Raw genomic sequence first — 23,029 nt, forward strand, 5'->3', positions numbered from 1 at the left:
TGCACTTCTGATAATCAAGTTAGATTTCTCATGTGCTCGTCAGTCCCTTAAAATTAATTATATTTAATTATTTTTAGTTCCTGTCTCCCACTGTTAGATAACTGAAATTTATTTCCCACCTATTTCCCCAATAGTTGGAAATAACTTTTTAATTAAGCACTATTTAAAGTAGAGCAATCAGAGGACTGTCATTAATTCAGTAATTTTTCTTGGGAAGTGGGTAGTTTTTCAATCAATCATCAGACAATTATGAGACAGAAAAGCTTCCAGCTGGTTAAAGAAACAGGGCCACTCAAATGACTACAGGAATACATATGTATTAGAATTAATGATAATAATAATAATAATAAAATAAGGGCATGACTATGGATTCTAATCTTGATCTAAACAGCTTCAGCTGATGTGGTTCCTTCCCTAATGGTCTTATATTTAATAAAGTGTGCAGCGACCATAAAGAAGATGAACAAGCACAAGCAATCATCCTTTAAAAGCTTTTAATAAAAATGGCGAGCTTCCCTAGACTTTATTCATTCCACAATCTGTGGGTTAAAAGGTTGGGTGGAACCAGCACCAGCTCCTGCCTTTGGTTGTGTCGATCAGTGTGTGTGAAAGGGATTCCACTCCCGTGGTTGCCGAACATTTCTTCACGTAAATGTTTACATTAACTGGCTTTTTAGTACCCAAGGCCCTCTCTTAATCTCTGGGCCCTGAAAGGTGTCTAAGCATGAGACTAAGTAAAAAAAAATTATAAATTCTATTTTGTGGTTTGATTAGATGTCGTTCACTGAAACATTGACTAGACCCCAAAGAAGGAAAGCACTGAATAGCATTTGGGTGAAGAATACTTGACTCATAGGAAGAATGCAGATGAAAGAAGACGTCTGGTGGGTAACGTGTGAGTCATTGGAATAATCTGGTTTGGTTACGTGCTCACATTTGTGGTTCTTAAGGTCACACTTCACATGTGCTTTATCTCTTAAACTTACCAACAAAATACCATTGGAAGCAGGTAAAGACGGCTAGTGGATTTTTTCCCACATCATCAATACAGAAAGTTAACAAAAGGGACCTATAACTTAGATTTGTGAAATTGTGTCCAGAACACACCTAACTGTATTCATTGTTTTCAAGTTTAAAAACACCAAACATAACTACATATTTTTGCCACCATAGAAAAAAACCCAGTACATCACTGGAAGTGGGTACCTAGTTATGAACTTTCCACCTTAAAGAAAAGTGGACCCTTGGTGCTCCAGTGAGACTTGCTACAAAGCGGTTGGAATCAACATTGAGCCACCTCCACGCCTAATATACGTTTTCTGTATTTTAGTCCCAATCGTTTAACATTAAGATCTTTAAACTTTCGAAGCATTTTTTAAAAGATGTGCCCTCCATTTGTTGGCTGTCAGGGATAATATATTTAGAAGTAAAGAGCAACTCTACCCCAGGAGGGAAGACAGGTAGGTTTTTCATGTATTAGTTATTAGACTGTAGTGTAATAATGAGGATCTAAGATAAAGATTGCCTTTTTATTCCTTTNCCTAATATGCGTTTTCTGTATTTTAGTCCCAATCGTTTAACATTAAGATCTTTAAACTTTCGAAGCATTTTTTAAAAGATGTGCCCTCCATTTGTTGGCTGTCAAGGATAATATATTTAGAAGTAAAGAGCAACTCTACCCCAGGAGGGAAGACAGGTAGGTTTTTCATGTATTAGTTATTAGACTGTAGTGTAATAATGAGGATCTAAGATAAAGATTGCCTTTTTATTCCTTTAGCCTACTGAGCATGAAAATGTCTTCAGCGTTTCCCAGTAACAATGTAAACACAGCCTGTCTGGATGGAGTTGGTACGTTAACCGTATCTGGCCATTTGGAGGTTATTTAATCTAAGGCAATTGGCCCCATGAACTCAGCAACCTCCGCCCAACATTTTCCCAGGCAGCACCTGGCCCTGGAGGGGGGTGGAGGACCTGCAGCTCAGGGGCTCCAGTGCCAGACAAAGCAGATTCCGTCTCCTTCAGCAGCCCTGATCGACTCTCCATTCGAAATATCATTTATTACTGTGGCACTATTTTCCTTAGGTAGTTTTATTTTAAAATGTAGTCACGGTATATCTACACATTTAAACATTTTATTTAAGAACGAAACAGTGTTTAGAAATCCTTGTCCATCTTGGTAGAAATTACGATGCTTTTATAAAAACAGACGACAAAATGAGCCTGGATGTTTGCCTTTTTAGGATTGGGAAACATGGTGAGATTTTTAGAAATCTGAATACAGTGCCAATCTATATACGTATAACCTCCTGAGGACCTGGGTAATGTTTCTATCAGATCAAGCTCTAATTAAAATGTTGCACTGATATTATTTGTCAGTCATCCTCTTTTTTAAGAAAAGGATGAGATTACCTTATACTTCAGTCACACATTTGTTCATTCATCTAGCAAACGTGCATTAAGCACTTACTATGTGTTTTGCAAATTTCAGGAATAGAGCTACATCGCAGTGAACAAAAGAAACAAAATCTCCTGCCTTTCACGAGTGAGGGAAGACAGACCACCTTAATGCAAAAATAAGTTTGTGCCTGTCCACTGAATAGCCACAGCACACCACTGAAACAGCCTCCTTCTTGCATTTATACCTAAGGGAATAGAACTGCCTATCAAATGCTCACATGAAATGTAACAAACTTTTTTTCAGGGGGGGTTGTGGAGCAAAGTTCAGTTATTTTATTGAATGTGATTTCCTTCCCCTTGTCTCCCCAGCCCAGGGTAATATTAACGTGTTTAAAACATTCTTAAAATAGTCAGTCCATTCTTTTAATGTTATGGATAAATAAACTGAAGCTCAGAGATATTACCGACTTCTGGAAAGATTTACAATTGGCATCAGAGATAAAGCAAAACACCAGCACTTTAAGAAAGCTATTGTAAGAATACTGGTAATTATTACAACAGTGTGGAATAACATAAGCAGCAAGTTTGATTTATTTTCATAGTCAAATATAAAATCATGAATCAAACAGCGGTAGAGTGACTTAAAATCTTAAGCAAATTTTTCTTAATTGAACGAACTCAGAATTGGGTAAAAATATTCATGAACTATGTCTCAGCATTGCTTTTTATAGAGACCATTTCCTTTCCTTAAAGTGCATTATTTATCAATTTTACAATGTAATTAATTTATCCTTTCATCAACTATTTTCAGGGACACCTAAAAAGGATGTAAAAATAAAGTCAAGGTACCTAAATTATCCACTCAGGCTTGCTAACTAAGCGCCCTCTTCCTGTACCTCCCTCAGCAAGAGGCTCAGAGCACACACCGCTCCTCCGTGAGTCATTGCCTTTAGATCCCATTCTCTGAGCAAGAGCAGGGAAATCAATATTTCTCACAAGGCTGCAGAAGTGTTGGCGACTGATGAGTCATTAACCTCTTCTCCCTCCTCCCAGTTTTTTCATGGAAGGAATTCCGACGTCTCAGTGGATTTTGAAAAGAGTCCTAGTAGCAAACTTTAAAATGGCAGCAGGGTGTTGTGAAAGGTCCGTTCCAAAACACCTGTACCGTCTTCTCCTGTGCTTGGGACCATACATCCCAAGAAGTCACCTGAAATCAGATGTAAAGGAAGATTCTATGTAATATTTATTCCCATTTTGTCACTTGAGAAGTGATTTATCAAATCAGTCAAGCATGTAGTATCTTTCAAAGGCATATTGAGATAATCCCCTACCGGATCAGGGAAAAAAATGAATATATTACAGTCAGCCACTTCCTTCTGATGTTCCAAAAACTGAACTCAAAAGAGCTCCTTAGTGAGCGCAAAGAGTTAATGAGACTTCTAGGAGCCATAAGCTGGTTATGACTGTGTGGTTTCTGTATCCACAGAGTCTGGTTCAATAAAAATGTAAATGTTATCTGGGTACATAAGACATATTTCATGATGATAATGAATCTGTTGACATACTGTTCATACTTTATTATATAAACTTCAGTGATGTATTTGCCAGAGAGAAACATGAATACACAGGGAAACACTCCGTGCTCAGCCCTTACAAAGTGCTCTGGGGTGGCACGTGTCCACATCTGTCCTGGCACACCTCGCCCACCGCCTTTATTTAATCAAGCACAGTGACATTGGGAGGAGCCTAATTCTGCCCTGATTGACTGAGCTAATCTAACTGGATTTGGAATAGCAGCTAGAAATCCAGTTCTTTTTAAAGCAGGAGCTACTGATTTGAAAACCTGTCCTGCAGCGTGATTACGTGCCAGATTTATCACCATTCAGGTGTGTCACAGTGTGTGTGAACGATGACCTGATTAGTGGGGTAGAGGTGGCCTGGGATTCCTGCCTGCTTGAGTCCTCAAGCCTGCACCCCGGAGGCTCTGCGTGCAGCAAGCAGAGATGGGAGTACTGTTTAGTGTCACCAGCTGGCAGGACCGGCTAATTTTCAGGGCCCAGGGAAAAATGAAAATGTGACTTCATGTTAAAAATGACCAAGAATTTCAAGATGGTGACAGCAGACCTTTAAACCAAATGTGGAGCCCTGGGAAATAGCACAAGTCACCCTCCTATATGCCAGCCTGCCTGCTAGGTTCCGAGGATGGAGGACTGCCCTCTAGCGTTGCAAATGGATAAATAAATACATAAATAAATAGTCTCCTTCCTAATGCTTTTNAAAAATGAAAATGTGACTTCATGTTAAAAATGACCAAGAATTTCAAGATGGTGACAGCAGACCTTTAAACCAAATGTGGAACCCTGGGAAATAGCACAAGTCACCCTCCTATATGCCAGCCTGCCTGCTAGGTTCCGAGGATGGAGGACTGCCCTCTAGCGTTGCAAATGGATAAATAAATACATAAATAAATAGTCTCCTTCCTAATGCTTTTTCTCTTTCTCTCCCTCTTTCTCTTTAAACTTCCTCAGGCCCAGTTAAGGCTTCCGTAGTTGGTATCTTTCTTTCTTTCTAAAATACTGTATTTATTTATTTTCAGAGAGAGGGGAAGGGAGGAAGAGGTATCATCAGTGAAACATCAGTGTGTGGTTGCCTCTCACACACCTGCTACTGGGGACATGGCCTGCAACCCAGGCATGTGCCCTGACTGGGAATTGAACCAGTGATGCTTTGGTTCACAGGCCAGTGCTCAATCCACCGAGCTACACCAGTCAGGGCCGTAGTTGGTTTCTTTGTGTACTTTGTCACAGATACGTTGATTTGGAGTAAATCCACGAGACAACCCCTTTGCTCTCCATGCCCTGCCCTTGGTGTATCCTCCCTTGGTGTATCCCCACAGAGGCAGAAATGAACTAGATGGCGCCTTGGGGGTTCTTTACTCACAGGGCCCGTATTTCATACTCCTGGCTTTGAGCCAAAGGAGATTTCATTCTCCTGCAGGCTGCTTTGGGGTTATTACTACTTTATTTCTTTCAAATAGAAACCTCAGGAGTTTTGGACTTTTAAAAAGATAAACTTGGTGCAATTAATTCAAAAACACTGATAGAATAACTATACTGACTTTGCCAGCTCACATTTTATTTTGCATTAAACATAACGCAACAAGAAAGACCCCCATAAAAATAAGCACCAAAGCTAAAACCAAACAAGAAGGTCCAACAAAACCTTAGCAAAGCTTGACATGTCCTTGATTTTTATATTATAGTCCTTCCACCTTTTTCTATGATGATGAGATTTAAATTGTTGAGAGAAGATAGGGATGAATGTTGATTTATGTTTGGGTTGGTTTTTGTAGCCTTCTTCGGTCAAGTGGCACATTGGAAATTCCACAGGTCCTTTTTTTCTCTCTGAACATCTGGCACGTGGCAGTAAAAAAAATATTTGTTCAATGAACTAATAAAAGAATAAGTGATAAAAATGTCATAAGGATTAAGTGCAAAATTCCCTCTGTTCAGAGTCTCTCTAATTATAGTTTGCCCCTGTATTTACAAAATTCCCTAAAAGTCTTGCCGCCCCTCTAACATGTGGTGCATATGCATATGGTATAGACACTGGTAGTTAAAAATATCAGACTTCCCTGCTGGAGTTGAAGGAGAAAATAATTAATTAAAGCTTTACTTTTCTCTGACAAGTCTTTCAGGGTTTTTTTCCAGATACCTAAATTACAGATTATTTACTTTATCTTCCTTCTTGAGTGGGTGAAAGCAAGACATTTATCAATACAAAGGGTGAAGAGGTACCAAGAGTTGGAGGGAAGATGAATGAGCAGTTGCTCCAACAGGAAAGGACTGGAAATGCACAGCTCTGCCTGAACTGTGGAGCTGAAGAAGAAAGATTCATTTAATGAGAACCAAGAGAAGGCATCTGTCTCCTGAGATGGACTCCAGATAGTCCACCCATGGTCCAAATATTATGTACAATAAAAATCTAGTAGCCAATTGCCTAACAGGACTTCTCCTAGACTCTGTATACCGTAGAGAACTTCAGACAGAAGTCTTCCCTTCCTGTACCATACCCTGTTCATTTATCCAACCTGAAAACAATTATAAAGGCTTTTCTGGTTTCCTCTTTTGACCAAAGGACTACCACTTCGCCTCACCCCAGCAGAACTGTCCCATAACCTCCAGTTAGGACACACAAAGCCCACCGATCAGGACTGTGAGAGTCTGACCAATCAGGCATGTGCAGATTGGATTCCTAATTTACATAAAATGGCCCTAGTCCTGGACCTGAGCCCGCACAAGGCAGCCTCCCCTTTGTCTGGGGAAACACAGTTGAGGTTGCTGCCTGAATCTGTGTCCCCTAGACTGCAGCTCTATTTCGTCTAATAAGTATTGTGTGTTTTTTAAAAATTCTTTATTACAGTCTAAAATTAATCTGGTTTGCAAAACCCAGGAAGACCTTGGGCAGAGACAGAGAAATAAAGAGAATCCACACAGGAGAAACTGTGGCCAACTTCCCACTCAACTGTGTCTTCTTAGGAGAGATTAGTCTGTGGATGTCTGGAAGTGGGATTTGCCTTTGCAGCTTGCTCTCCGAACCACCCAAACCCTAAACCCTCCGGTCAGAAAGAAAGAGCTGAGTCTAGTGGGTGGGTTTACACCAGCGGGAAAGACTGAGATTAGCATTACCGAATTACAGTTGACGGTCTGGGGTGTGTGAAAGGAAAGGCAGGCAAAGCAGGCTGGGGGCTTGGGACAATTAACGCAACAGAAGGGGGGCGGGGATGTGGATACGGGCTGTGGGAACACAGGAGACATTGGGGGGCTTTTCTCTCTCCATTTCCTCATCCTATTTCTCCTTCTCTCTAGGTCTTGGGCAGGAAAGAAGGCTATGGACCAGATGGAGCCTGGTGGGGCATGTCCCTGGGTCAAGCTCGAGTGTCCAGACACGCCCCTGGGCCCAAGCTCTCTTCTCCGTCTCCGCCCTGCTTTTCTCCACCACTGCGGGTGTCGGAGCTGCGCCTCTCATACCCTCTGGGCAGAAAAGGCATTAACTGCTGCTAAAAATACGCCCGCTCCCCTTCCTAAGGCTCCCGTCCCTTCTTCCTGCGGAACCTGGGTCCTGATCCCCAGATCACGAGTCCCTGCTCAGGAGGAGGACCCGGCAGCCTAGGCTGTCAGCGGGACAGTTCAGGACACCTAAGGTGTGCCACAACTCAGTACTGAGGGCTGGTAGCCTACTGGAAGAGACCACACATGCCTACTCCCCCGCCCCCCCGCCCCCAGCTGTTTGCTGGTGGCAAGAGAGGGGAGGGGTCACTGTGCCTTGGATTCCTTAGGCTCTGGGAGGAGGTGAAATTTGCGGATCGCTGGGTCAGAAACACTGGGATATGAGAAATCCTCCAGAAGGATGGGCTCCTTTGGAAGACCAGCGAAGAGACCCAGGGCGTGTCGAGAGCGGACGCTGCCCCGACGCAGCTCCAGTTGGGTCTTTGGAGANGGGCTGGTAGCCTACTGGAAGAGACCACACATGCCTACTCCCCCCCCCCCCCGCCCCCAGCTGTTTGCTGGTGGCAAGAGAGGGGAGGGGTCACTGTGCCTTGGATTCCTTAGGCTCTGGGAGGAGGTGAAATTTGCGGATCGCTGGGTCAGAAACACTGGGATATGAGAAATCCTCCAGAAGGATGGGCTCCTTTGGAAGACCAGCGAAGAGACCCAGGGCGTGTCGAGAGCGGACGCTGCCCCGACGCAGCTCCAGTTGGGTCTTTGGAGACTCCAGCCCAGTCCCTCAAGGTGGCGTGGAGGGGGCGAATACCAGAGCCCACCCACTTCGCCACAACCCACCCCTTCGCAACTCACGTTCCCTTGGCGAGCCTTCGGGTCCCGCCAGGTAGAAGGGGCTTCACGGGACTGTGGCGGGCCAGAGGGCGCCCCCTAAACATCCGATATGGAAAACCTTAGCCAACTGGGCAGCTCCAAAGTGTGACTTCAGCTGAAAAGTGGAGGAAGCAATTGAGGCTGCCTCCCGCGGACGTGGCGGGGGTACAGCCTTCAGTTGCAGCCGCCTCACTCCTCCGTTGCGCAATGGGGGCTGTTCTCTGCTAAGGGGACTCCTGGCGACCCAGGCCTTTCTGTCCCTGCAGTGAAGTGCCCCGGCCCTCTGGGATAGCGGGCAAGAGCGTGGGAAGCCCACCTTCACCGCTCAGAGTGAAGAGGTGGCTGGGAAACCCCTACCTACTAAGGTGGGGGGGGTAGTAGAACCCCACTTCCGTGCATCCGGTTAGCGAAAAGAAGTGCCAGCTGTCCTCTGAGTAGGGGGCTACTCACGGATGGACGATCTCCTCCCTGCCCTATTCGGAGACAGAGGAGGAAAGTATGGAAACACCTCTCCACTCCTGCATCCCACCGAGGCTGGGGGCACTGGAGGGTGGGAGTACCCTTCCCCGTTGCGTTGGGAGCTAGTGGAGAGGAGGCCAGACGCCCCCGCAGCCTTCCGAGCGCAGTGGGAAGTGGGGGGGGCAGGGAGTGGGAACCCCCAGTCTGTGCTCTGAGACAGTGTAGAGGAGGTGGACCGCGCTGTGGCTGAGTGTGGGAGGGCGGAAGGAGGGGATACCCGGGTGAGGCGCAGCGGTGCCCCCCCCCCGCCCCCCGCTTCCTGCATTTCTATTTGCCTGCCCCCGGCCTCCACTAGCTCGGCCGTCGGGGGGCGGCGGTGGGTGGAGGCCTGGCTGCTCGCCGCGGGGTGGGGAGAGGCGGGCCGAGGGCCCCCAATCGCACCCGCCCCCTCCCGCGAGGTGGCGGCAGCGGCGGCTCCAAGAGCTGCCCCCGAGGCCGCCGCTCGGCCCTCGCCCGCGCGTCAGCGCCCAGCCTGGGGCGACGAGCTCTGCTGGTTCCGAGGCTCCTGCGCGCAGCTCAGAGCGCCAGCAGCCCCGCTACCAAGGCGGCGCGGGGGTGGGACACGGGCGGCGGCGGGCGAGCGGGCGGCGCAGCCCCGGCCGGGCTCGCTCGGCCGGCGCCCCGCGAGCCGCCCCGATGTGGCAAGAGGCGATGCGGCGCCGCCGCTACCTGCGGGACCGCGCCGAGGCGGCGGCCGCAGCGGCGGCGGGCGGCGGCGGGGACGGGCTGCAGCGGTCCCGGGACTGGCTGTACGAGTCCTACTACTGCATGAGCCAGCAGCACCCGCTCATCATCTTCCTGCTGCTGATCGTCATGGGCGCTTGTCTCGCCCTGCTCGCCGTCTTCTTCGCGCTCCAGCTGGTAAGTGGTCTCTCTGCGGGACCTGCCCCGGGCATTCCAGGTCCCCGCTCCCAGCCCACTCGCAGAGCGGCCCTTCCCCCTCAGCTCCCGGCCCCTCCAGCCTGCCCCGCTGCTGGCCGGGCTCGGGCAAGGGCTACGGGCACCAGAAAAGTTTTCCTGGACAGTTCTGCCCCAAATAAAGTTGCCAGGGTGTTCACCAGGTGGACCACGGGGCGTGCGTTTTCCCCACGTTTGTGCACCCGCAGGCAAACTCCGCTGTGCTCTGCACCGCTTGGCTGCCTGCCACATCCGCTCAGCTCCAATAGGTCTCCATCCAAATCAATCCCCGGCTTCGGGAGGCCACTGCTTGACCCCTGAGCTGGCATTTTGAATTGGATGTTATTAGCTCTGTAAAAAGCCTGCCTTGGGAAAGTGGTTAATAAGGAGGAAAATGTTTTTAAAAAGTATATTATCGTACATCTTTGCCTTACAATCTGTATATATTTAGCCCTATAGACAGAAAGGGATGGGGTGTTGACCTGTTGTGAATCTGCGTCCTCTGAATCTGTAAGTAAGGAGCGTCAGTGCTTTCCTGTTTCTGGAGCGGTAGTTAACTGTGTGCACAGGTTGTTAAAGTGGTTCATCAGTAGGAGCACCATGCAACTCATCAGCGGATGTCAATTTTGTCCACTTGTATTTTTCAAGGAGAAAGCCTTGGCTCCGTTTAGCAGTGAGAGAAAAATCTGTAGATGGCAGTAAACTTCCTGTCACGGATTCTTCTGTTTGGTCAAACTTTTGCACAGCCTATACGTTTGTGCGGATTTGGGGCCAGACATTGATTACCCAGTGAGCTATTTCTGGGCAGTGTTTGATCTGGGGATGTCTCCACTGAACGATATAGATATATATGGTTTTAGTTTAGACTATAAATATGAACCTACGTTTGTGTCCACTGAGCAAAGAAGTGGATGTTTGTTCATGTTTCACTCAGTGTGCAAAATAGCTGTCTTTGCTGTTTGCCAGTTTGCTTCTGATATCCTGAGCCAGATGGTGTTCAAATGATATGCACTGGAGAACTTACCATCATGGGGTCTTTTTAAAAAGTAGAGTTTTCTTTTCCCCCACACTACTGAAAGGATGCTGTCTTCTGCTGAATACAGGCCAGAATTAAAAACAGAGTGTAGGAGATCATGAGGCCACAGACCCCAACTGCCTCTTGTATGTAAAGCAGAGAGTGCCTTTTGGTCCTGTGTCCTGGATGTGAGTTTAGGGCAGTCCTCAGACCCTTACAACCAGCCCTGCTTCTAATGCTCTCTGGAGGGGCCTCTTTATTTCTCTTCAACACTTTTAGGACCCAAAAGGACTTGGAGAGAGACCTTTTCCTGCTCAGTTCTCATCGGCAAGCAGCACCTCTAAAAGCATCCCCGTTTTGTTCCAGTGCTTCCAGGGAAGAAAACATGCCAGTTTTCCTCTGCAAATCTGTTTTCCCAGGACATAGCTGCTGGTTAGTCTGTTGATCTGTAATGTAAACCTGTTCTGGCTTGTGCTCTTCTAAGTAGAAAAGGAGGAGCAGGTGATGGCCTATTTATAGACATTAATATATTTAAAGACAAGTGGGAAGTTCGTACCTCCCCTACACACACCGATTTGTTTGCTAGGACGCAGATTTCTAATTTCTTTGATTGCCTTCGTATAGATGTTCCCAAATAGGTCAGGCAGAGATTCAGTGGAGTCGATCTGAAAGCACACTTCTCTGATTTGTCTTGATCTTTGTATTTGTGTTGCTTTACGCAACTCCTTTATGTTCCTTTTCACTCAGTGCAAATGCTGGAGTGGTATCCTTTTACAAAGTTTACACAGGCCTTTTTACTTTTTCTTGATCAGTCAATTGTTTCCCAGCTTCACAGATGCTCAGCTGAATTGTTTCAAGCACAAAATGGACATTTCCCAGGGCATGGCTGTAGCCCAGGCTGCCGTCCAGATGGATCCCGTTCTTTTGCTATACATGATCCATGGCCCGACTACTCTGCAAATCCTCTGAGGTGACAAGCTGTGCAGAAACGTTCTGGAGTCAGGGAGGGTGGTGGAAAGGTGGGAACTGGTGCTGCGGCCAAGTGGGACGTGGGAAACTCGGGGAGGAATGAGCACATCCTATGAAACTGGATCTTAGGAGGGAATGGGACAACTCTGAGCTCCTCCTGGTTCATTCCTCTTTTGATTTTAGTGATGCTATAAAGAGCAGTTCCTCTTCCCAAAATATGTTCTGACAGTCAATATCAAAATATGTCCGGAGAGTCAAAGATGGTTGGGGTTGGAGCACTGGAAGGTGGGATGGTGTTAACATAGAACAATGTTTGCATGGTGAGGGGTGAGTTCGTTTTGCAGGCTGACCAGAGCCTGGTTTCCCGGAGGTCTACCTCCGGAAACAGAAACAGCCGGTTGAGGCTGGCCCCAGACATCCACCTTCCAGCACTTCACGAGAATAGCTAGGCTCTGATGTAATTCAGGAGCGCAGCAGATCTATTTTTGCTGCCTGAAATCTTGGACAGATTCCTTCTTTCCCATGAATCTGCTTGATTTTGATTTCCATCAGTTTTTGTAGTAGAAAAAGTCTGGCAGTTTTCTTGATGCATGTCCATAGACCCGAGCACATTTGGTTTGCAAAATCATTTTAGCTGGCGGCATCCCGGGACACGGGGATTTTTTGCTATATGTAGTTGCCTTTGTACGAAGTGGTTGAAAATATCTGCTGGAAAAATAAGCTTTGTCATGATTTTGTATTTCCCTAAGTGACATTATTCAGAAACTAGTTTCACTTTATTTCAATTCAGGGTCAATCCATGATTTTGCATCATTGATCTTGATGTTAAAGTAATCCTCAAAGTATTTTCATTGTACTATAAAAGTAAATTCAGAATTGAAACTCCACCATCTCGCTTAACTGTTTGCTACATAAAAAGCTATTAAATAGATTTAACTCCATATTTGTTAAGAATTATCTAGATATGAAACAAAGTTAATAGAACCCATGTTAGCATGTCTAGAATTATAATATTCTGTTTAATAATATGAAGATATTTTCCATTGCTTACCATGGAAATTTTTAATGATAGTATTAGACAGGATGAGCAAAATAAACTTTGTTCCTGGCCTTGAAAAACAGGGAATTAAGGAGACCACGCTTTAAGTAGTCTAAGTCTTATGATACCACTTCATTTTCTAGGATTGGTTCTCCTTACTATATACAAGAAGATCCTTTCTCAGAATTAAATTTTCTCTCCTTCACTATTGAATCTGATAGCTTTTCTCAAAATTTGCTTGTCATTGTTAGGAGAGGTTGATATACATATCTCAACCTATCAAACACATACACACACACACACACACACACACGTTTGTCAAAATAGCAGCTGGCACTAGTTAGGTTTGTTTTAGCTAAATTTTATAATTAGAAAGAGTCACTATTTCAACTGGAATGGAAAAATTTTGTTCCCATAAGTTTTAAGTGGTCAGATATTGCAATAAAATAGATTTTTGTTGTGTTTTTGGTTTGATATTGAAAGCCATATAAGAGTATATACTTACATTAAATATGTATATACTTTTAATAAAGATGACTTTGAATGTGAATATGATCTACCCTCTTGCTTTCACTGTGATTTAGTGTGCAAAAGCTTTGAAATAATAACCATGAGTACTTTTTATTATGAATCAAATGTCCAGAATCCATTGTTCTAGGGGCTGATAGAGCAGGGCATTCCTTTTGTCTGTATATACAGAAAGAACCATAATTTTTCCAAAGCCAACCAACCAACCAACCAACCAACAACAAACCCAATCATTGTTGGATGAACTTGGCTTTATCATTGCAGAGGGCATTTCAGTACCCTCAGTGGGTGGAAGTAGGCCAATGGAAAGAAATCAATCTTTCAGCCCTTTCTTAGGGGTGGAAGGCTGAAGAAAGCAGGTAAATAGGCCTTTCATCTCCTCAGGGTCAGGAAATTCTGTGCATACTGTCTCTAGTCCTGTAATACATCTTTTTGAGCATTTTTATGCCTGTAGGAAAATATTAGTTGGCAGATATTTGTGATTTACAACCAGCAATTCACTGTCATTTTATTTATAATTTAACTTCGGTATAAACAAAAGACAAGGAAAACGGTAATTTTCTGCCTGAAAGGTGGTTGTAATTTAGAGGACTTGCAAGAAAGGACTTTGGAAGCATCCTGTGGATATTAAAGTGCATAATTAGGTATGTGCACAGTACCTTGCCTTCTTTATTTAACAAAGGCCGAGACTGTAGTGGTTAGGAGCATCTCTCTGCGTGGCATTTTGCTTTGTCCCTTTCTACCTCTGCGATCTTGGACAAATGGTTTAACCTCTCTTTACCCCAGTTTCCTTGCTTGTGAATGGAATGATTACCTGCCTTCTAAAGTGATGGTCCAAATTAGTACGTGTGAGGCCCTTAGAATGACACCCGACGCAGAATGTGCCCTCAGGAACTACTGTCGTTAGTGAGTCTCCCTTTGGCTGCATTTTCACTGCTGCCCAGGAGGAACGCGCAGACACATTCATAGCGTTGGAACTGGAAGGGCTGTCATTGTACAGACGAGGAAAATGAGACCAAGAGAAGTGAGCTCATTTTTTTCAAGGTCATGCCATTGCTGTGGTGATACCAGGTGCAGAACATTTGACTTTTCCTGGCTGAACTTTTCTAGAGCTGACTGCAGGTGTAAAATGCCCCTCTCTTGCCCTGGCCCAAAAGGGATGTTCTGGTTGATGTTTCATGCTGATGTGAACATCCTCCATCTTCACTGTGCAGTGGAGTTGTATTTCCCTTTTCTTCCCTTTAACGTTAAAGGAATCTAGGTAGAGGTGCTTCCTAGCAATGAATTCACTGAGATGGGCATCAGTTGTTCCCAGTTTGCTGACTGTTCCCAGTGCCTTCCCCCTTAAGCAGAGGATCCCTTTGTGACTTTGCTTCTCTCTGAGCAGTCCCTGGCATAAACACTGTGGCCTGTAAAATCCATTCCAATTGAACTGTCTGTAAAACTCACTGATGTTTTTAGATCAAACTTTCTATTTTAAAAATGATAATGCTGTGAGAGCTGATCTATTGCGGAGTTAAAGTTGTTTCGTGGTTGTATTTACTAGTATGTTTGATTAGTAACTGTTAGTGACAGGAGCGTCAAAGCCGGGTATTTGCATATAATCCACTGACACACTCGTCCTTTCTAGAACCTGTTACTGGCATGGGCACACTATCAAGTTCTAGAGCTTACACAGTCCAGCCTCAGCCAAGCGCCCTGTGTGCACTGGTTTCTGCCTCTGCCAACTGCAAAGCTCATGAACTATACAGAATCATTTAACCACTACATTACTATCATCTGACGTGCAGGATAATTTTGTGAATCCGTCTCGTCTCCTCAACTAATTGTTAGCTCTTTCAGGGAAGAAGTGTAGCACTCCCCGTATTTAACACGGCACTAGCCATTTCACAGGTGCTTAATTAGCGTTTATAATTTATGGTGTATGTTTGCTTTCCTTAGCAGTTGTCTTTTCTGTCATGTATCCTGCTGATTAAGGGCACAAAACTTTTCTGTCATGTAGCCTGCTGGTTAAGAGCCCAAAACTTTGTGGGTAGACCTGGATCCCAGTCTCAGTTTTGCCACTTAGCATGTGTTCCTGACATGTTAATGTATCACTGTAGCCTCAGTTAGGTCACCTGTGAAATAAAATGAATAAAACCACCAGCATCAGGGAGTTGTGTTGGGAATTGAGACAGAGCAGAAGAGCATTTAGTTTGGTGAAGGACACCTACTGTCCCCCCAAATGTAGGCTGCTGTTGTTATATTTGTACCCTGGGAGTTTTTCCTAATCAAGGTCTCCTGGAGCTGTATTTCTCATTGAAAACTAGTTGAGTCCTAGGATTTTTAAACCTGGGTATAAAAGAACAAGGAATGTGTTTCTATTTATTTATGTTGTGCATATAACTTTGAGTTATTAAAAAGGGAGCAAAAGCAAAGACTGTAGCAGCAAGATTTTTGCCTGGTTGATACTCATATGGACATTCATATTTTGCAATTATGTTAATTTCAATAATGTTATATAAGACATTTCCCATATGGTTCCTCAGCATCAAACTAGGAAGTGACACACCCTTGGCAATTCTGGTTTGCAGCCTCCAAGTGCATTTGGGAGGAGAGAAGGAGTTGGGTTAGCTCGTGCTTGGTCCGTTTGAGCACATTAAAACTTCACTAATGTTGTTTCAATGACCCCTTTGTATGAGGATATAATAAAAATCACAAGGAAGGGGGCTGAGGAGAGGTTCAGATGAAGACTTTGTTAGTCCAACTGTTGCTGGTAATGTTACAAATAATTCTTTTATTCCTTTTTTTTTTACTTGGGTTAACATGTCCATCCCCAGGAGCCAGACTTAGGTGACAGGGTGATAAACACAGTGATGCAAGTCTCAACCTAAAAACCCACTGGGAGCAGCTTTGCCAAACAGTTTCCTGAAATTGCCCAGGGTTTGAGAATGAACAATGATGCTGATGAGAGAGAGAGATAGATAGATAGATAGAGAGAGAGAGAGAGAGAGAGAGAGAGAGAAAGAGAGAGAGAGAGAGAGAATACAGACCTGGGGCATGACTATTAAGGATGCATACCGACCATTGTATCTCAGAGTCGGACCAAGTCACTTAAAAAGCTTGGTCCTTGAATGGGAATTTTCAATTATTAGCACAATTAAATATATTATATGAACAATTTATTGCATTGCAAATATATAGGCTTAAAGAGTCCCAAGAATAAATAAGTCAAGTCTTTAGGGTCACTGCCCTACAGAAGATAGTGGATCAGCACTATTGTAATGGGACCCTGGGCTGAACAATCTTAGAATTAGAACCTCTACTTTTTTCCACCAACATTTTTTACTAATCACCAGACACAGTGAAGCTGGTATATTACAGCTGGGGTCAGCCAGAGATCAAAGGCGCTGACTTCAATGCCTATGTGCTTTATCCCCAAGAGCAAGTTATGGTATGTGTGTTTTAAGTGTCCTGTGTTATTTTTAAAGCTACATAGAAGAAAATGGCAGCCCTGGCTGGCGTAGCTCAGTGGATTGAGCGCGGGCCTGCGAACCAGGCAATCGCGGTTCGATTCCCAGTCAGGGCACATGCCTGGGTTGCAGGCCGGTTCCTTGCAGGATAACTACCAGCAGGGGGTGCACAAAAGGCAACCATACACATGTTTCTCTCCCTCTCTCCTTCCCCTCTAAAGATAAATAAATACGTAAAATCTTAAAAAAAAAAAGAAAATGGTAAAATAATTAAGATTTACAGCTACTAGTGATCTGAACTAGAAAAACTTTTAGGTGAGTTCATTACTAGAACCAGTACAAAGTTATCAATGTTTAAAAAGTCAGAGACTAAAGAGATCGGGTGAATGCAAATGAAAGACATATCAAAGAAATACTAACTTAGTTCAAACATATGGGAGATCTAATGTCTAATTCTTTCCTATCATTGATTTTCAGTTAATTCAAACATTCATATGTTCTTCAGAATTGGACTTTAGGTACACAAAATGAGATTTGTCATTTGATAAATTTGATTCATCTTCGATTCTCAAGCACAATCCCTATTAATCTCTATTAGGCTTACTTACCTATTTATGCTGAAATAAATACCCAAGAACCCAGTGCAGAATAGACTAACTCCAATAATGTATTTCTGTCTATATTTTGCACCCATCCCATTCCTGTGCACAACCTCAGAAGTCAGCTTCATATTGCACTTTGTGTTTATCATTTTCTTTTTTGTTTATTTTACCACACACAGGTTCCATACATATTGCACATGTATGATATATATGACACACACACCACACATGTATGACCTATGTGTTGTGAGGTGATGATCAAGATCCATTTACATATTTCTTTCTTTGTGAAGAATGAATTTTTGCTGAATCATTTTAGTTACTCCTTTCCCACATGAAAATCCCACATATCAGTGGTTTGTTATGGGCTGTCTCCTCTGTTCCATTGTTTGAGTCTTGTTGTGCTTTTATCCCTGTAACACTGAGCACGTGCATACACAGATGCACGCACAGAGCATAACTACTAAAGCTTTGCAATAACTATTTATATTAATCAGAGCAGGTAACCTGCAACTCCTTTACAAGTTTCTTGGTTATTCTTTTGTTCTTTCATATACACTTTGTAGTCACCTGTGTCAATCTCCGTATGAGACAACTGTATTCGGATTGTGTTAGTATCTATTATTGAATCTATTGATTCATTCCCAAGAATTGATATTTTAGAGCAAGTGTTTCTATCTGTGAAGGCGGCTGTTTCAGAGCTTCTACTGCATCCTGGAGGTCATTCTCCGAACTCCAAATGGGGTTGTCCACAGGCAGGCCCTGTCACTGAGTCTTCACAAGGTCACTCCTGCCTTTGATCAACACAGCTGCTTTTGGATGATGGGGAGAAGGGTAAGACCAGTTCATCTGAACGGTGGTTTGGGCAGACACACTGTGGACAGGAAAGCAAAATCCATATCCAGAGTAAGTTCAGGTCAAGGGAGAGCAAAGTACTGCACCTTCCAGCATGGAAGCATGAATTGTAATCAACCTGCTGTAAATAGTTGCTGATCCTCCAGAGGATGGTGCATGCGAGGGACTCGGAGTTATGGTGCTTTAATGGTCTCGTGAGGTGACACTAGTGCATTCTGCAGAACCAGCTGTAATCCAGACCTGGATTTTTATTCCCTCAGGCATAGGGAACTTTCTGTGAGGACAGAGGTGCAGGTTCAGAGAGAGAAACAGGAGGCGGTGTAGCAGGAGTAGAGGCTGTGAGTGTCTGCATCATTGGCTCATGGACCTTGTGCCGTCAGACCTGTGTGACCCTGAACTTTCGAATTCCACCTCCACTTGTGGCTGGGATGCCTCTGTGCACACCCAGTTTCATGGGCTAGAGCATCGGCAGCAAACACGAGGCTCACAGGCCGAATACCGCCCTCCACCTTGTTTTATCCGACCCGGCACCTTGTTTCTATCTGGTGGCAACACTGAGCTCCTTGCCCCTAGTTAAGGAGTAGTTACATTTACACAGTCCTAAAATTGCATTCGGCTCTTTGAAGGCAACTGTGAGGCTGATGTGGCCCCTGGTGAAAATGAGTTTGACACCCCTGGCCTAGAGGCTCACACAACAATCTGTTAGTTATGGACATCTCAAATGGCATAAGGACTTTGTGGTTCACGGTCAGTGTTCAGTGCCTTCAGAGGATTTGGTGACAAGCCAGCCATTATTTCTCACATGGAGAGTGATTACCTGCAGGAGTCCTAAGAATCCTTCATAAAGCACTGGTGTGGGTGAGAAAGTGGGAGCTTTGGGGGCAGTCTGCAAAGACAAACATGGCTCGGCACCCAAAGGGTGACCATGGTGGAGGAGATCTATGGAAGGGGCTTTGAGAATCTGTGCTTCTGTGTAGCTACTACTTCTGAGCTTCTACAGCCAAGAGTTTGCTTGGCCACTATTTACCAGTGGCCAGAATTTGGGCAGAAGGCCAGGGTATGGAGCAGGAGACAGTGAGGACCAGCTGAAGTTTGCTTGGACCTCTGTGTTCATGATCATATCTGATGTGGAGACCATAGGTGAAAACTAGCTCTGCACACATACGCACTGACACAAGTTCCTCATCTGTTAACTCTAAGAGCCGCAAAGAGAAAGGACTTCTGAAAACTGGAACTCCCAGCAAAACCAAACTGACCATAGATGATTCAGCTCAACTTTAAAAATGACCAGTCTCCCTCCGAGATTCACTTTTATTCTAAGCACACCGCAAGTATTGATATGTGCTCTGTTTTCATTATTCTTCTCAAATTTATGTTCTGATTGCCTTTTCAGTCCAAAAGTTAGAATTGTGCTTTTTACCCCCAAAATGCATGTTAATTTTAATTTATACTTTTGTTATAAACTTCTAATTTAAAATCACTGTGATCCAAGAACATGTGTCTCTATATATTTTTTTGGAAATTTTTGGTAAATTGCCCAGTACATAATTTAAAAACAAATTATTCCATGTTCACTTGAAAAGAATATTGTTCTTCCTGAAGTTGTCTGTAGAATTCTGTATCTGTCAATTAGGTCATACTTACTAGATTATGACGTTCAGATCTTTTGCATTATTTATTTTGTTTTTGTTTTGTTTGCTTGTTCTACCAACAGCTGAATGGAGATGCTGAACCCTTCTACTCTTGGTACATGGATATACTTCTCCCCCTTGTTCTATATATTTTAGCTTTAAACATTCTGAGGCTATTTTATTGGGTTTATAGATGTTTGAAACTGTTATAATTGCCTAGGAATCGAGCATTTCATTATTTTATTTTTATTCTTAAAGTTATTTTTCTCTAATGCATTATTTTGTTAGATACTAAAATAACATGTTTTCATCTTTTTATTTTCAACCTTTCTGTGTCTTTTTGCTTAGTTCTCTCTCTCTGAAATAGGATTTAGTTGGGCTTTGTTTTGTTATCCAGTTTAGGAACCGACTTTTTTTTTAAAGATTTTATTGATTTATCTTTAGAGGGGAAGGGAAGGAGAGAGAGAGAGAAGCATCAATGTACGATTGCATCTTGTGTGTCCCCTGCTGGGAACTGGCCTGCAACCCAGGCATGTGCCCTGACTGGGAATCGAACCGCGATTGTGTGGTTCACAGGCCCGTGCTCAATCTACTGAGCTACACCGGCCAGGGCTAGGAACCGACTTTTTAATTGGCAAGTTAAAAACCACTTATTTCATTGTCATAATTGATATATTTGCACTTGTTTGTATCATTTTACTTCTTTGGTATCTATTTGTCCCAATTCCTTCTCCTTACTCTTTCATTGTTTCTTTTTGGGCTTGATTTTTTTCTTCTTCTGCCTTTCATTTTTCCCCTCTGATTATTTGGAACTTATGTGTTTTATTTGTATTCTTTTGGTAGTTACTCTTGAAAATTTTTCATAATAAAAATTGAAAGTTGGTCACTCTTGACACCTAGTTCATTAAATGACTTTGAAATACTTTATCTGTACTTTTCTTTTCCTGACACTATTAATGTCATTATTAAATATTTAACTTTTGTCTTTTTAAGCCTGTAAATTAGATACCTATTATTCTTTCAGATAGACAGTGTGAGTTTATACCACGGGGCTTATCATTATATTTGTTCACCTTCTTTCATACTACAGAGTCATTTTAGAATTATTTAATGTCTTCAAAGTTCTTTTAGAGATTTCTTTTAAAATTTTTTTATTTTTGTCTTCACCACCTGGTTTATTTCACTTATCATAACACTCTCTAGTTCCATCCATGCTGTTACAAATAGTAGGAGCTCTTTCTTACTTTCTCCTGCATAGTATTCCATTGTGTAAATGTACCACAATTTTTTCATCTACTCATGTACTGATAGGCACTTAGGCTGTTTCCAGCACTTGGCTATTGTAAATTGTGCTGCTATGAACATTGGGGTGCATGGGTTCTTTTGAGTTGATGTTTTAGAATTCTTAGGGTATAATCCTGGCAGTGGAATTGTGGGTTAAAAGGCAGTTCCATTTTTAGTTTTTTGAGGAAATTCCGTACTGTTTTCCACAGTGACTGCACCAGTTTGCATGCCCACCAGTACCATATGGTCTCACATATAAGTGGAACCTAATCAGCAAAACAAACAAGTGAGCGAAATAGAACCAGAGACATGGAAATAAAGAACAAACCGACAGTGACCACAGGGAAGGCGGGGTCAGGAGATAACAGGGGAAATAAGGGGCAGGGTCATCAAGGAACAAGTGTTCCTCAATCCCTTCACCTCTTCCCTGAACCACGTACCCGTCCTCCCCTGTGGGAGCCATCGGTCTCTTCTCTGTATCTTTGAGTTTGCTTCCATGTTGTTTCTTAATTTTTTTTCTTTAGATTCCACATATAATTGAAGTGATCTTTCTCTGCCTGACTTATTTCACTTTGCATACTACCCTCTAGGTCCATCAGAGTGGTTGCTAATGGTAAGATTTCATCCTTTTTATGGCTGAGTTATATATATATATATATATGCCACATATGTATGTATGTGTGTGCGTTTGTGTGTGTGTGTGTGTGTATGCTGCAGGTTTTTTATTTACTCGTCTATTGATGGAAACGGGTTGCTTCTATAGCTTGATTATTGTAAATAAAGCTGTGATGGACATAGGATTCATGTATCATTTTGAATTTGTATTTTTTTTCAGCTACATACCCACAAATCAAGTTCTTGGGTTATAGGTAGTTCTATTCTTATTTTTTTGAGGAACTTCCATACTGTTTTCCACAGTGGCTGTACCAATGTGCCATCCCACTCAACTGCCACAGAGCGGGAGGGTTCCCTTTTCCCCACATCCTGGTCACCCCTTGTCACTTGTGATTTATGGATGATGGTCATCCTGACAAGCTATGAGGTGATATCTCACCGTGGTTTTAATTTATGTTTCTCTAATGATTAATACTATTGAGCATCTTTCATATGTCTGTTGGCCATCTGTATATCTTCTTTGGAGAAATTTCTATTGAGCTTCTCTGCTGATTTTTCCAGTGGATTTTTTTGTATGTGTGTGTAAAGTTTGTATGAATTCTTTTTATATTTTGGTTATTAACCTCTCATCAGACATATCCTTGGCAAACATGTTCTCCCATTCAGTGGGTTATCTTTTCATTTTGTTGATGATTTCCTTTTGCTGTGCAAAAACTTTTTAGTTTGATGCAAACCCATTTGTTCATTTGTTTTGTTTCCCTTGCTTGAGGAGGTATGTCATAAAAAATATGGCTAAGGGAAGTGGCAGAGGGTTTACAGCTTATGTTTTCTTCTAAGAGTTTTTTGGTTATGAGTCTTACATTTAAGCTTTAGTACATTTTGAGTTTATTTTTTGTATATGGTGTAAGAAGGTGCTTTAGTTTTATTTTATTTTTTGCATGTAGCCAGTTTTCCCAATGTTTATTGAATAGACTTATCTTTTCTCCATTGTATGATCTTGCCTCCTTCATCATATATTAATTGTCCACATAGGCGTGGATTTATTTCTGGGCTCTTTATTTTGTTTCATTAATTTATGTGTCTGTGGTTTTTTTTGCATGTGTATTTTTTTTCGCCCCGTGCTCCCCATGTGTCTGTTTTTATGCCAGTACCATGTTATTTTGATTACTGTAGCCTTGTAGTATAGTTTGATATGTGATACTTTCAACTTTGTTTTTCTTTCTCAAGATTGCTGGGCTATTCTGGGTCTTTTGTGGTTTCATATAAATTTTTGGATTATGTCTAGTTCTGTGAAAAATGCCATTGATATTTTGAAATGGGTGGCAATCTATAGATTGCTTTGGGCAGTAT

At 43.0% G+C, this 23,029-nt stretch overlaps 1 protein-coding gene across 2 annotated transcripts in view; it reads left to right on the forward strand.

Moving 5' to 3' along the window:
• The first annotated feature begins 9,190 nt into the window (after positions 1-9,190).
• Positions 9,191-23,029, forward strand: part of ADCY2 (adenylate cyclase 2) — a 353,912-nt gene continuing 340,073 nt past the window's right edge. For both annotated transcript variants that reach the window (XM_037062983.1, XM_037062984.1), the window contains exon 1: positions 9,191-9,653. In XM_037062983.1, the coding sequence (XP_036918878.1) occupies positions 9,429-9,653 (225 nt within the window). In that variant the 5' untranslated portion in view covers positions 9,191-9,428. The remainder of the gene's footprint in view (positions 9,654-23,029) is intronic.

Source organism: Sturnira hondurensis, unplaced genomic scaffold (genome assembly GCF_014824575.4).
Source record: "Sturnira hondurensis isolate 20B ecotype Veracruz unplaced genomic scaffold, ASM1482457v3 Scaffold0014384, whole genome shotgun sequence".
Classification (NCBI taxonomy): domain Eukaryota; kingdom Metazoa; phylum Chordata; class Mammalia; order Chiroptera; family Phyllostomidae; genus Sturnira; species Sturnira hondurensis.